This window comes from Opisthocomus hoazin, chromosome 19 (genome assembly GCF_030867145.1).
Source record: "Opisthocomus hoazin isolate bOpiHoa1 chromosome 19, bOpiHoa1.hap1, whole genome shotgun sequence".
NCBI classification, from domain to species: Eukaryota; Metazoa; Chordata; class Aves; order Opisthocomiformes; family Opisthocomidae; genus Opisthocomus; species Opisthocomus hoazin.
In genome coordinates, this window is record NC_134432.1 from 16,791,498 (window position 1) to 16,806,694 (window position 15,197).

A 15,197-nucleotide genomic window follows, 5' to 3' on the forward strand; every position below is an offset into this window, starting at 1 on the left:
TAGATTCCATTCCGTGTATCCTCGACAGAGGCACATACTTAACATTTAAATCATCTCCAGAGCAGCAAGCTTCTTTAAATCTGCATGTTTCAGTTCCTAGCACTTCCCTTAAAAATGCTGGTTATCCTGGCTGGTTCCTTACTCTTGTTTAAACGCAGCGAAAATGCCACACAGAACACTATCACTCTTACAAAAACCCAGCCAACCTCCACACCAAGAGCCACACTTAAAATATGGTACTGTAGGACACAGTAAGTTTGTTCGCCCCCCCCCCGAGAAGGACTTTTTAAAACGCAACGCGGCAGAGGGAGGCTGTCACTAGGTGTTCAAGCCATCCCCGAAAGCGCACGAAGCCCCCAACTCTGCTGCCCCGGGAGACCTGGCGGGCCAGCCAGCAGACCTGGCCAGGAAGGACAAAGGCACCGTGTCCCTCAGCCTCGTCTGCACCCTTCTCCACTTGACTGTGTGACCACGCAGCAGCAGGCCCACGCTGTCCTTGTGCTTTCCTTTTCCTTCCAAGCCTGTAGAAGCCTCTCGTTACCCTTTGCATCCCTCGGTTTAACTCCAGCCAAGCTTTGGCCTCACTAATTCCACCCCTGCATGTCCAGGCAACCATTCCATTAACCCTCTAACAGGGCTTGAAAGTTTAACTTCTCTAGGCAGCCTAAGGTCAGGCCGCCCTTTCTGGGCAGACTTCATCTCCCTGCTGTGTAGACAGAGGGGATTCAAAAAAAGGGCAAGTCACACAAACTGAGCATGGGAAGCAGTAACTAACAGCTGAGTAACTAAAAGTAGCAGCATCTCGAACTTCCTCTTTGTGAATTACTCCGAGCGCTCATCCACCATTCCTGCGCACAGCGAACGGGGGAGATGATGTTACGGCTGATTAGGTGAAATGTTTGACTTCGCACTAGAAAAGAAAGTAAAAACTGAGAGGCTCTTTGAGGGGCACTGTACAAAGGCCTCTGAACTTTTAAGCCCACACACCTAACGACATGCTCATCGGGAGACCCCCGCGGCGAACAAGGAGGCTCCTCAGGCCACCTGGACAGTGTGGAAGCATGGAACAGGTTGGAAGGACCCTCAGGAGGGCAACAGTCCCAGCTCCTGGTCGAAACAGGGCAGCTCTGACATTATAGGAGGTTGCTCATGGGCTGTGCCAAAATTTCTCACATCATAATGGGTAAGTTTTTGAAAGTTTTCTATTCATTGCCCTAAATAAGGTAAATGCCATGTTCTAAGCACACGCTGATCATAAAAGATCACCACAAGAAAATGAATAGCTTTCCCTTCCCCCACGCCCAAGAGAAGTTCAAGAAAGCAGAAAAATGAGAGTATCTTCTCCACTGTATCTTTTACTGCTGGAGGCCTAATTCAGATTTTAACATTTAACATAGATATGCCAAAAACAGATTTTAATTACACAATATCTATCTAAGTTGCAGCATTCCATAGTACCCACTCACATTAAAGTATTTCAACAGACTGATCGACACTTGTATCTCGCCATGAAAATAAATTGTTGTACTTACCACATTGGTTGCTTCCTTAATATGCCTATAGCTTTTTAGAGTAACAGTTGCATCATAAGAGGACTTAAGCCTTACTATACAGAAATGTGAAAACTGTTGCGAATCTAAGTGATATTTACACATCCATATAATATATATACATACAGACATATATATAGCCTTACCAACAGTAGTCCAATAGATGTGGGGGCAGAACAGGAATGTAAACGTGCTGCCAGAACATCGGGTAGAGCATAGCTGCAGACCCATGAATGCAGGCAGTTAACTGAAAAACACATTAAAACAGGATCATAAATAAGACAAAACCCAAGCTTAAAAAGGCAAGGTTAGAAGAAAAAAAGTAAAGAATCAATTCTGCTTTCATATCAACACGCTTTATTACAAAATATACAGCACTCTCGTTAAAAACGAGGGTATTGGTAGGTGAAGCATGACTGGTTTATGGTGGTTGTCAGTCGCCCGACTTCGTAAACAGCTGCGAACATGATTCATTCAACAAACAAAACCTGCAAAGAACACCCAGTGTTCCATAAAGCAACAGCAACACAGAAATGAAAACACAAATGGAACTAAAAAATAGTAAAGGCAAATCCCCCACTCCTGGTCATTACCATCCATGAAATATCATAAAACTGCACTGAAATTACAATACAAACTAAAAAACTATTTGAGCTTGGGAAGATACAATGTAAGTGGTACATGTTTCTTAAGAATATATCATACTAAACTCGGTGTCTAGATTTTTATTATTTAAAAGGGATTTTTATCTAATTGCCCTCCAAATTGTTTGATACACTGAATTTCTTGGTTATATTTTTAAAAACTCATCCAGAATAGTTTTGATGTTGGCAGGTACTGAATGAAAAAGATCACAAATAGCAAATACACGTGCCAGCCAAGCCATGGGGAGAATCCTCGCAGAGCTTTGGAGGAAATTATGTCTATCAATCCTATTTCAAGCTATAATTAATAATTTGGAGAATAAGATAAGCAGGATATTTGCCACATTCACTAAGGATATTAAAATGGAGAAGGTGGTAATCCTTAATAAGGAGATCTTGGCAAAACCTAGAAGAGGATGTGAACACACACACACTTGGGAAAACAGAAAATAAATACACAAATCAGAACACTCCTACAGACAGACACATACAAGGAAAAGACTAAGAGGTGACAGGCAATCGCATCCACCCTGACAGTGTTTTGCACTTCAGAGTGTCTTTTAATCTCAAATGATGCCCAGCACGAGTACCACAACGTGTTCCGCTTGCAAGACACATTTTGAGAACAATACTCAACAAAAGCCTAGCACGTAATTGAAGGCACGATGAAATCAAGCATCTAATGCTCGTCTGGACAATAGCAAGGAGGGAGAAGGAACACTGCTTACAAATACCAGAAAGACAAATTCTAAAGGACTGAGGTCCTTGTGGTGGCCAGAAGTTGTGCGAGATGAAACCAAGAAAAGACAAATCACGACATTAATCCTAATTCAGCTAGATGTAGTGTAACCCCCCCAAAAAAAAGTAGATAACCCTCATTATTATTAATTTCCACTAAGACAGACTACTGAACTATATACCACTTCACAGGGAACCCACAACGGGTAAAGAAGATGGTCTAGGTGAGCTAACACAGTCTCTTAAGGCTCCGTGTCAGGGAAAATCAGCTACAGCTCGGGACGCAGTTCGGCTTCTGTTCAATGCCAAAGCCTTTACTCAATTCCAAGGCAATTTCTGTAAGTAACAGAACCTGGATTTCTGATTAAAATGCAGGTCATTAGGCAAGAAGATTGAAGACAGGCACACACTTTATGTGTTATTTTTAAGCCTCTGAACAATACAGATCTGGATAAGCAATGAGAATGGACCAAGGAACAAGGATTTTTTGGAAGAATTATTGCGGTTCAGATAAGAACCATGGTGAGGCATGAGCTTCACAAGCAGGTGTTTTTCAAAAGCAGAAAAGTGACTATAAAGATGAACCGAAATATATTTTGCAATCCACAGCTCAAAATAGATACAGACTTTTAAAAATCATTCAGAACCTAAGATCCAGTGTGCCAAGTGTAAACCCATACAGAACTTTAATGAAGAAAATTTCAGACGTAAAGCTCCTCAAGTCAAAAAGCCAGAATTTTAAGCTATACCTTGTACGTAGTGGAGAGATACTGTTAGTGTGGCTAACACACTATAGGAATATTATAGGAATTATTATAGGAATAATCTGTTTAATAGTGTTCTTGAGTTCCAATCATCCCTATCACCTCATCTAGGAAAACCTAACAAAAAGAACAGCCTAGTAAGCCACACCAAAAATCCCTTGTCTCCCAGGATTCTGTCCAACAGTGGTCAACACTAATTACTAAGACCACTGATCAACACAGTCATCAATAAAATTGGTATTTTCCATTTTCTCCGTCCCCACCAGCCTGCAGCTCACATGTGCCGATGAATCAAACACATTGAGAAGTCCTGCCTTGTCTCTTCATTTTGAGCCTATTCCCTCACAGTTCTAATGGATGCTCTGAGTTTTTATTTATTGTCGCAAAATGCTCAAAAAATCATCTCCTACTTCTCCTCTAAGGGCCACACATCATTTTCTACATCTCTATCAAGTTCCCTGCCGCCTCAGTATCTTTACCAGGCGGAGTGAAGAGGTCTGGTCTACTCCACTTCCCCTAATCAAGAGATTCTTTTGTACATTCACTTGTTCTCGCTACCCTTCTCTGTACTTTTGACTGGTTTACCACTTTTTATTTGGACTAGATAAGATCTCACGCAATATTCACAATGTGGGCAAGCCATGAACACATCTAGTGGCATTATGCCCTCTTTTTTGTTCTCCCTTCATAATAATTTCTTGGCTTCTAAGCCTTCAACTGAGTAATAAGCTGGCATTTTCATAGATCGATGTCTCTCTCTTTTTAAAAAAAATCCCGTATCTCTGAGTGCTAATAATTACTTCAGTTACTCAGACTGACTGCTTCCATGGTTAGAAGTGTTTTCTCTCATAAGCATTATATTTATCCATGCTATGCAATAAAATGACTGCCACAACATTTTCCCCCCTTTTATAAAACTGGTTTTTGTGAGGATATTGAACAAGTTCCAGAACAGAGCACTGCTGGACTGCTCAGCGACTTCCAGGATTAGGAAACTGGTAATTTTTCTCACCCTTTTTCCCCTCAACGTTTTCGACAGTTGTTTACCCTCAAGAGGATCAAACTCTCCTCTGCCACAAAAACTTCTTCAATAGCTTTGAAGAATTCAACGTTGTTCAATCCTACCCAAATTTTTAAAGATTTTTAAGATTCGGGGCATGGATTTCTTTTGCAAAGGTCATATTTACTCTTCCCACAAAAGCTACACAGTCACTGCTCTCCTTAGCACTGCTTGATTTGGCAAGTGTCACAACACGAGAGTCCACAAAGCTCAAAAGCATCCCAGTGCTGATAACGTGTTTCCATAAGTGAGAACACGCAAGAATTTAAACTAGATTTGAACCACTGTCCTCAGGACATGGCATCTTTGGAAGCAGACAGGGTACAGCAAGGGTCTGAGCAGATGCCTGTTCAGTCCTTCTCAGTAAGAAAGCTCTTTGTTAGCAGGTGAACATCATTCTGTGGCCCATATGGGATGGAAATACTTGTATGTTAGGATACTACTTAAAGCAAAAGTTAAAACCTACAAAATCTTGAATTTATTCTATATTTATGACTCAAAAAACAGTAAAGATTTATCCCTGCTCCATTATATTTCAACTTCTCTTTCTATTGTTTGTACTGGAGAAGCTGCTCCTCTCCCACAGATTAGATGAAAGGCATAGCCTGGTTCCAAAGCATGCAGTGGAAAAAAAGAGCATCCTTTCCCACTGCAGGTTTTCCTCTATATTCCTTCATCCTTTACGTTTTCTGTTTCTGTTCTCCAAGTCAAAAATATGTCTGGAAAAAAACGCTGTTTAAAATTTGAATTCCTACTTAAAAATTGCTTCTATGAGGATCAAATGGATTATTTCCTGGCATTATTCTATAACTTGGCTGCTGCTGCAGAGGAGTGAACTCAGTACTCCAAGGAGGCCCCTTCCAAGCCCCCCTCCCATTGGTTTTAAAACTCAGCAAGAAAAGATTAAACAGGCATAATGCTCAACACTGCAGACATCTGAGCATAACCTGTCACTTATTTTTGAGCTGTACTCCCACCTTGCTATCTGGCGTGAATTCAAATACCACACTACCATGGGTAAGCACCAGTACTGTCCTTCAACTCTGCCAAGATAAGGGCTCATAAAAAAGAAATCGCGTATTTGCTGGAGACCTCACCTGATTAGTGATTGCCGCGCAGAAAACAAGCGCTTAATAATAAGGCTGCCTGAGAAATGCCCAACCGTCAAAACTATGGGAATCCAGCATTTTGGAATAAGATGAGTTCCACGGCCGCAGCCTCCTGCAGCTGTTGCTACAGAATGTAAAGAGACAGCTGTGTAAGAAAGACGCCGGCTCACTAATTCACCTTTCGCAGTTTTACATTTAATACTCTAAAAGCCTTATTTGAGCAAATGAAATCAACGGGATTTTGCCATACACACAGCATTTGCCAGCGGATGCTGAACGGGCCATTCCCAGCGCATCTCGCTGGCTCCCTGCCGATGCACGCACACCGCGCCGCGTTACAGGCGCAGCGCAGGGCTACGAACGTGCAACGCACACTGGAAAAAACGACCGCCTTCTGCGTGTTTGTGAGATCATTTTTCCGCATTACTCAGGGCTAAAAACAAAGCGGAAAGCCTAAGCCTGAGCTGCAGAAGAATTCAGCAGTGAAAGCAGGGCTGCTGCAAAGGCTGCGTGTGAAGGTCAGGACCTACACTGGCAGGTTACAAGGACAGCAGGCGGGCTCTGGGGACGGAAGAGCTTGCACATTTCCAACGGTGGCTGTGAGACTGCTGGAGAACAAGAACTGCGCGAGCTCCTGGCTACGCTGCATCACCAGGGCGTTCGGCGAACGGTATTAACGAAGTGTTGTCTCTCCTAGGGCCCACCGTTTCCTCACCCGCAGAGCCTGAGGCGTCTCAGGAGCCAACCAGGGAATAAGAGGTTGGGCATCAGAGCTTGCTGTGACATGGAAGAAGTGACATGGCAAGCTCTCAGCTCCCAGGAACAAAAGTGTATCCATGTCAGAAGAGTATTTTTTGCTTTGTACTAACACTCAAAAAACAACAGAAAAACTACGTAAAGAAATTCACCTCATTGTAATGGAGCCCAATGGAAGCATCACAGAAACTCACAAGTTTAAGTCTTTTAAGAGCCAGCAGGCCTCATGTGAGCCACCTTCTCCCCGGGAGAGACAACCTGCTGCCGCGCCTCGCTGAGGCAGGGCTGCGCGAGCACGTTCTGATGGAAGAGAGTGCGCCGGATGAAGGGAGAGCTCCTTCCATGCTCCCAGCAGCACGTGGTCTTCTGTCAAGCACAGGGGTTTTTATGCATTTTGGTTCATATCTGGCTTTTCGTAAGTAGTTAGATCACAGAATACATAAAGAATTTGTAATGTTTTGAGAAATTATTTGAGTTTCCTTTTGTAGGGGAAAAAAATAAATCCAAGAAACAGCAATAATTCTTCCATAGGTTCAGTACACATGGTTTATAAAATGGCTAATAAACCCAACCTCATTCAGTTACCTCTAAATCTTATTCAACTTGACTATATTAAGGATATTTCAAATCAAAATTTAAATTCCATATGATGAATTATGGCACAGAATTAATTCCACCACAGAAGATTTTATATCCAGAAGTGCTTAATTTTCCCTCTCTCACCTGATATTAAATTCAAACCTAAAGTATGAAGTATGCCATGTCTCTCAAAGTTAAAAGAAATTAACTGCAAATACATTGCTTCCACTTTTTTGTTGAAAAACTAAAAAATAAAAACAAAGAAAGCAATCCCCCTCACCAGCGCACCACCCTCACTTTACTTTGAGAATTCTCAGTTTGGTACGTTTCCAGTTACAAGGTCTTGGCTTCCGCTGAGCACAGTTTGAAATAAAATAATGCAGCTTGTTCCTAGGGCTGGAACACGCCGAGCAGAGCGCGCAGGCAAGGCATCGCTGGCGCCGGCCCAACACTTCAAACCTGTCTTCCACTGTCACTCCAGTCTTGGAGCAGTTTATATATAAAGTTGTAAGATAAGAACACACAGAATGAATACCCCTCCCCAGCGAAGAACCAGACACGCTTTTATCTTGGACAGAGGCAAAAGGAAGAGGAATAGCAGAAAGATAGGAACGAAAACGCCACCCTGCTTGTGAAACGGCTCATTAAGGCAGGCACAGTGACAGGTGAGTAACTCTTCTTCCCAGGCTCTGTCACAAAGGGAGATTAAACCCACCAACCACACAACTTTTGAAATGCTTTGGATAACTGTTCTCTCCTTTCCTCCTCTCTGATAATTCACTATTCTTTTCATTCTTTAGGTTTCTGAAATGAACACCTCTTTTCTTCATTTTATTCAATTACCAGGCCTGGGGGATTTTTGTTTATTCTAGTAGGGAGGACATAGAACAGTTGGTAGATACAAAAGTCAGGATTTTAAAAGTTCTCTATGATACTAAACTTTATGATACTTACATTCTTTCAGCTTAATGTGGGATTGATTGTAAATATTTAATGATTATTAACAGGTCCCAGAGATTATTCTAACTCTCCTAGTTTCAGTTGCTTTTCAACGATACTGTAACAGTCTAAGTATGAACTCTTACTCTCCTCCGTGTTTCTGCCCGGTATCGACAGACCACTCTTACACGACTGCACGCAGATAGCTCAGCCTTCCACAGCACTCTCCATTCCACGCAGCAGTTCTAATCTCAAACACGAAGTAGGTCACGGTTGCCCAGTACGAGACTGGTTAATACCACACAAAATGGAAATGGAAGCTTGTATTTTAGAAGGGATTGCTCAAGTACTTAGTCCATAGCGCTAGAAAGCAAAATGAGTTAAACCATCTTATGCTCGTCATCCATAAAGGAAAGTAATCAATACCCATTTACAGAGCAAACAGAATGAAAACTTAACATTTCCTTTTCTAAAGAAAATCACAATCTTATTGACAGATAAACCTTGAAATGCACGACACAAAACTCTGAACTAATCAAGCCGTGTGCTTGTTTTGATGTCCAGCCGCGTTTAGAAGAGAGTACTCTAGAGTTTTCAGTAGCTTTCATCTCTCCGACCCTCAAGGGAGCCTAAGTAGCATTAAGACTACACCTAATAAAAAAAAAATGCAAAAATGTGGATTGTCAATGTATTTTAGCCCACCCCTTTGGTCCATCCAGAGAAGGTCACAGGAACATCCATTTCACAATACCATTTATCTATTTTTTTTTCTCCTGTCAAGTAAATTATGAAAAAGGAACTTCAGTACGGCATAAATGTTTGTACATTTATGTACCAAACAACCCCCAGAATTCCTGTGTCCAAAAACACTTTTTCATTTGAACATCAGAGACCGACAGAAGTTCAGTAAAAGCATCACACAGAACCACAGAACTGAGTTGAGGCTGCATAGCTGAGGGTGGAAGGGGGACCTGGAGACCATCAGATCATTTCCTACATACCACTGTCATTTCACACAAGGTACTGTGAACAGAAGAAATTATTCTGCATTTCGCTTACAGTGCTCAGCTTACTGCAGCAAATGAGGATGCGGCGTTCATACAGCATACTGGCGTAGAGATGCAGCATGTTGTTGACATCAACTGCTACAAAATACTCTGTCAGATTTCTCTGGGAAGACAGAAAATAGCTTTTGATTAATGATATTACATAAAAAAGTGTCCTTAACAAAAAAAACCCCACCAACCCAAATTTCATCCTCCTATTACGCTACATCCAGTATGTGGCTTAACGAAAGAAAGCAGTATGTCATCTCATGTCAGGGTACTTCTTAATTGCAATATCTTTCCCCTAACTTTTTGGGAGCTAGGTCTTGGAACAATAAAATTGATGATGTTTCACATACAGCTTCTTAAATACAAGATACTTCTGAGAAAAAATATGTTCTGTCACTTTTATGGAAACTTCAAAGCTGCCTGATAAAGTACAAAAAAAAACAATCACAAACCCGACCATAAAACCAGCTCTCTTAGACGACATTTCTAGTATGACAAATTCAAACGTAAGCCCAGTCTATGCTAGAACAACTCTGACAGCTGGGAATACCGATGGGCGCTGAAGACAGAAGCTAAGGCCAGGCAGAGTGGCCGCCCGAGCGGCACCCTCCGCGCCCTCAGACACCCGGCTGCCCTCGGCGGAGGACGGCAGCACCTCTGCGGGGCTGGGGAAACCGAGGAAGGAGACGGAGAACGCTCTTGCTCCAAAAATTCCAGTGGATGCCCAGCTCTGGGGAAGAGGCAGGATTCAAACAGCCAGTTTTACTTCAGTGATCGGTACGTTTGTATAGCATAAAGAAAACTGACTGCAGTAGAGAATATTGTGAGCAAAGCACATTTGCAATCTGCCTTCAAGCGTAGACAGAAAGACCAAGACACAAGCAAGTAACACCGCCGAAACTTCACATACAAACTTCCTAGGCAGCACGGGTTTCTTCCTTGCCTTTGCTGCTCAGAATATTAAAAAGTACTTACGTAAAAATGATTGTAAATAACTGAAATCCAGAAAGGAAAACAGAGCAAGCTGCACAAGAGGCTACGGCCACTTCCCCCCCCATCACCCCGTCAGCCAGCCACGTTATCCACATCATCACCAACATGACTGCCCTGCGCATGCTGTAGAGGCGTGAATCATGCATCATTTACTAAATAATTAATATGTCTTCTAATAAGCAGCAGAATGTGATCCTACCATCTTTACTATCAAAACTAGAAAGCCACCATGCAGGTAACTTGATCAAACTGCATTATGTTATGCGAGGCTTTTACAGTGCAAAGAAAACTAAACAGGATTTTTGTTCGTAGAGGATATTTCCACTTCTAAAAACACAGAAATTTAAAAAAAGGGAGGCGATGGGGTGGTGGTGGAGGAAAACGTAATACACCCAAAAATGCTGAATTAGGGAATTTGTTACCAAATAGCTTCTTACAGACATGAACGGGTTGCTATATGATAAAGACAGTCTTCTACAAAAAGCACATGGGGGAGCAAAATTAGATTAGTCATGAATTCAAGTGCAATCTTAATCATCGTTAAATAAAAAAGTGCAGAAAAGCAAAAAGCAAATATGATTTCAAAACTTAAAGAAGCTCAACAAAGCCTATTAGCACTTCTGACAGATCCAAAGATAACTCTAAAACTACCAATACTTGGCCTAAGAAGTCTGCCAAGATGCTTCATACTGTGCAAAAATATGTTCCACAGCTTGCCATCCAAACACAAAGAACGAAAGAAAAATGAAGCATTGTATTTGGAAGACTTCTGTACCAGTATCTAGAGAGATAAAAACTAAGCTCATGATGGTTAGCTTCAAACATGTTAATATAAAACAATCACTCAGATCTTTGTCACAGAAAAGCTATAGCCACAGACAGGTATATTCAAAGGAGGGAAAAAAAAGCCAATACGTTTTGCCAAAAACCTATTAAACTATCATGTACTTTTTCTGTATTTCTCATCCCATCTGTGCTGATTAGCATGATATTTTTGTCTAAACATAAGCTGTCTTCTCTACGGCTCTTCTTCCCCCTCTCACCCATCTTTCCACAACGCCAAAACACGGCGCATGACGACACAATTACTGCAAATAGTGTGAATTCGAAGAATTCTCAAGCGGCACTGAACTCCCTTTGATGCCACCCAGACTAGGGGCTTGGCCAACGGCAGACACGATCCCCACGAGGCGCCGGAAGACGCGGACGTGCCCGTGCAGGGATGTGCCCACGAGCAACAGGAGCCACCAGCGAGAGGAAAGCAGACACGGGGACTCGATTTGCAATTATTCGTTCATCAAGTTTATTGTCGTGAAATACTGGCTTTGACACACGAACGTACCTTCAGATGGAAAGATTTATACGGTTTTAGTCTTCTCTGCTCTCAGAAATTTGCCAGCGACACCTGCGAAGCATGTGGGCTGTATGGTAATGTATTGATACTAAGGAAATTCACGTGTTAGCTCTAAGTTTTATTTATAAGAAAGCTGTCATCTTTGAAGATGAAATTGGGACTTGCACATGTATTTTGAAAGACATGTCTCGTAAGTGACAAAACCATGAATGAGTTAAATAAATACAAATGAAAGCGTTCCAATTTGCAGTGTAATTGTTGTGTATTTTGTTTCCTAGGATTTAAACCTTTCTTGGGAGAGTAAAAAGTGGGATTTTCAAAATAAAATATGGGAACAGGTATCCCCACTTCTCTCAAAACTCAGTAAGAGTGCTACTCAGTACAGACGCTGTACTTCTTTAACTTCTTCATCAACGACCTGGATGAAGAGTTAGAATGTACCCTCAGCAAGTTTGCTGATGACACCAAACTGGGAGGTGTGGTGGATACACCAGCAGGCTGTGCTGCCATTCAGCGTGACCTGGACAGGCTGGAAAGCTGGGTAGAGAGAAACCTGATGAGGTTCAACAAAGGCAAATGCAGGGTCCTGCACCTGGGCAGGAACAACCCCATGCACCAGTACAGGCTTGGGGTGGACCTGCTGGAGAGCAGCTCTGTGGAGAGGGACCTGGGTGTCCTGGTGCACGACAGGTTAACCATGAGCCAGCAGCGTGCCCTGGGTGCCCAGAAGGCCAATGGCATCCTGGGATGCATTAGGAGGAGTGTGGGCAGCAGGGCGAGGGACGTTCTCCTTCCCCTCTACACTGCCCTAGTGAGGCCTCATCTGGAGTGCTGTGTCCAGTTCTGGGCTCCCCAGTTCAAGAAAAATGAAGAGCTACTGGAGAGAGTCCAGCGGAGGGCTGCGAGGATGATGAGGGGACTGGAGCATCTCTGCTACAAGGAAAGGCTGAGGGAGCTGGGCTTGTTCAGCCTGAAGAAGAGAAGGCTGCGAGGGGACCTAATAAATGCTTACAAATAACTGAAGGGTGGGTGTCAGGAGGACGGGGCCAAGCTCTTTTCAGTGGTGCCCAGCGACAGGACAAGGGGCAACGGGCACAAACTGAGGCACAGGAAGTTCCGTATGAACAGGAGGAAGAACTTCTTCCCTCTGAGGGTGACGGAGCCCTGGAACAGGCTGCCCAGGAAGGCTGTGGAGTCTCCTTCTCTGGAGATATTCAAGACCCACCTGGACAAGGTCCTCTGTGGCCTGCTGTAGGTGACCCTGCTTCGGCAGGAGGGTTGGACTAGATGACCCACAGAGGTCCCTTCCAACCCCTACCATTCTGTGATTCTGTGAAATCAGGCATTTTGAAATATAGGACTCACTGATATGAAAATACACCAGATCACCATCACCAAGAAAATGCCATCATCTCAGACCGCTAACTCAGCTGACCTTTCTGAAACCTAACAGATACTACCAGGAAATTCAGAGTCTTGCACTGTATTTCCCACAATTAACCCAATTTATTTCTGAAGTCACGATGCATTTACAAATCTTTCATATAACTTAAATCTTTTGAAAAAGTGAATGCTTAGCTGTTATACAAGTGTCCATCCTAAATTCTTTCATGACTCATTAAACATATTGATCTGACACCGAGTCAGATAATTCCCAGGAGTCTGTTAACATTTCAGAGCTCTGTGCAACTCTCCATTCATCATTACGTACAACTTCAAAGTTTGGCACTACTAAAACTTTTGCTAATATGGGTTTTAAAATGTAATTACTGATAAGATATGTAGAGTTTAGAATAAATCAAGCCAATTAATTAAAATCCATGAAGATTTATGCCCATTTAATGTCCTTGTATTATTCCCTAATATGGTCCAATTCTACATGCAAGTTACATTAACAGACAGATAAAATCCTCACAACAAATTATACAATACTCCTTGGACAAAAGTAAAAGAAATGCCTGGGAAATAGAAGGCAGTCAACCGTAACAGCAGCTAGACTAACGGATTTGATTTTTACTCTTTTTCTTTCTCACAATCAGCCCTAGCTTTTAAAGCCTGGGTGTACATACACACACAGACGGGCATACAGATGTGTTAAGTGAACGAAACGTCCCTCCAGCCCTGTTCCCAGAGGTGCCCTGGTTCCCCACGGCCCAGCGAGCCCAGCCTTCGCAGGGACGTCCCTGCACGGATACCTGCAGCCAGGCAGCCGCGCTCCCTCCGAGGCGCGCCGGCCCCGCTCAGCGATTCACAGAGGATGCTTTCCAGCGTCGCGTGCTGCTCCCTCCCATGAAGGCTGAGCGTTCAGCTTTCAAAGGGTTTCCAGCTCCTTCTGGCCCAAGGCCTCTGCTTTTGTATCAGCCTTTGATTTGTAAGCACTCATCATGTCTCCTGCTCAAATGTTTTGGGAAGCTGACTCGTACCTTTGAATACAGAGCGAACATCACCAGCAGACACAGCCGACAGAGCAGAAGTGCAGCGATGCGTCCCAGCGCCTTTACTACGTCGTGTGATACGAAGCTGTTCCCTACCAGTCAAATCAGGCCCAAGGCAGATGATCTACTTTTCATCCCTGCCACTGGTTTCTTACCATTACTAGCTCATTTCTCTCTGCCCTCCAATTTACCAGCCTGTAAAATGGAAATAAACTTCCTTCCTTGGTCTCTAGGTGACCTGAGGCTTATCAAATATCAATTGCTAAAGTTTGAGATGGCTAGCACAAAAAAGATTAACATGAAATGCAACCCCTATAAACAAGTTACTTCATGTCTGGATTAGGACAGAACATATTCTAGACTGCTAACTGGTTTAGACTCAGGAACTGACTCTTGGATTACTCCTAATGTACCACATTTCTACAAAAATGAAGCACCTTAGAGGAAAAAGCACATCTATTAAATTTACTGACAGAATATCTGTCAGTATGAAAAGTCTACAACACAGAAAAGCCAGCAACTATGTTTTAAAACAGAAACAAAGCGCCTCAAACATTGTCTGCTACACAGATCATCCACAAATGAGATTAACTACCTTGATAATTGCCTTTTCTTTCTTTCTTTCATGCCATAAATTGAGGTCTATGGTGCTAAGGCAGACAGCAGAATGTTCAAGAAAGAAAACCGAGATGTCAGGCATAGAAATTTGGCTGAGAGACATAGCAGGAGCACATCACAGAGCATTTAAGGGAAGCAAACGCCAGCATTCTCTTCCCACAGCCCCATCCTCCAGGGTGAGGCATACTGAAATGCATACAAGACAACTTTGCGAGGTTTAAAAAGTCTCTGAAAGAGCCGCCCTAAAGAAACCAGGTATGCCTGGCTTTTTCAGAAAGCCATCTAACAAACGGATCGTTTTTACTGGTCTCTTCTGGGATTCTTTCAGAAGGGTCTCACTGTATGACAAGCAGATCGGCTTTTTCCTACCCATATCAACCTGTCCATTAGTACTCTATCCTTCATACATTTCGGCATTTGTGATTAAAAGCCAATTGTCAGCTCTTGAAGGCTACTGTGTAAATATGATACAGAAGGAAGACGTTATCACGACAAAAAGAACGACTGACTGCTCGAGCAACTACAGCTAATAATAGACTTTTCAAGCAAAGAGCCTGGATGTTCACCTGAATCCCTACAAAATGTTTTCAGTAAGGATCTGTG

General features: G+C 42.8%; 1 protein-coding gene across 6 annotated transcripts in view; it reads right to left on the reverse strand.

The window, feature by feature from the left end:
* The window catches only part of DENND1A (DENN domain containing 1A), a 214,664-nt gene that overhangs the window by 103,660 nt on the left and 95,807 nt on the right, over nucleotides 1-15,197 (reverse strand). For all 6 annotated transcript variants that reach the window (XM_075439183.1, XM_075439180.1, XM_075439182.1 and 3 more), the window contains exons 9-10: nucleotides 9,199-9,309; nucleotides 1,697-1,797 (exon numbers count right to left, since the gene is read on the reverse strand). In XM_075439183.1, the coding sequence (XP_075295298.1) occupies nucleotides 1,697-1,797; nucleotides 9,199-9,309 (212 nt within the window). The remainder of the gene's footprint in view (nucleotides 1-1,696; nucleotides 1,798-9,198; nucleotides 9,310-15,197) is intronic.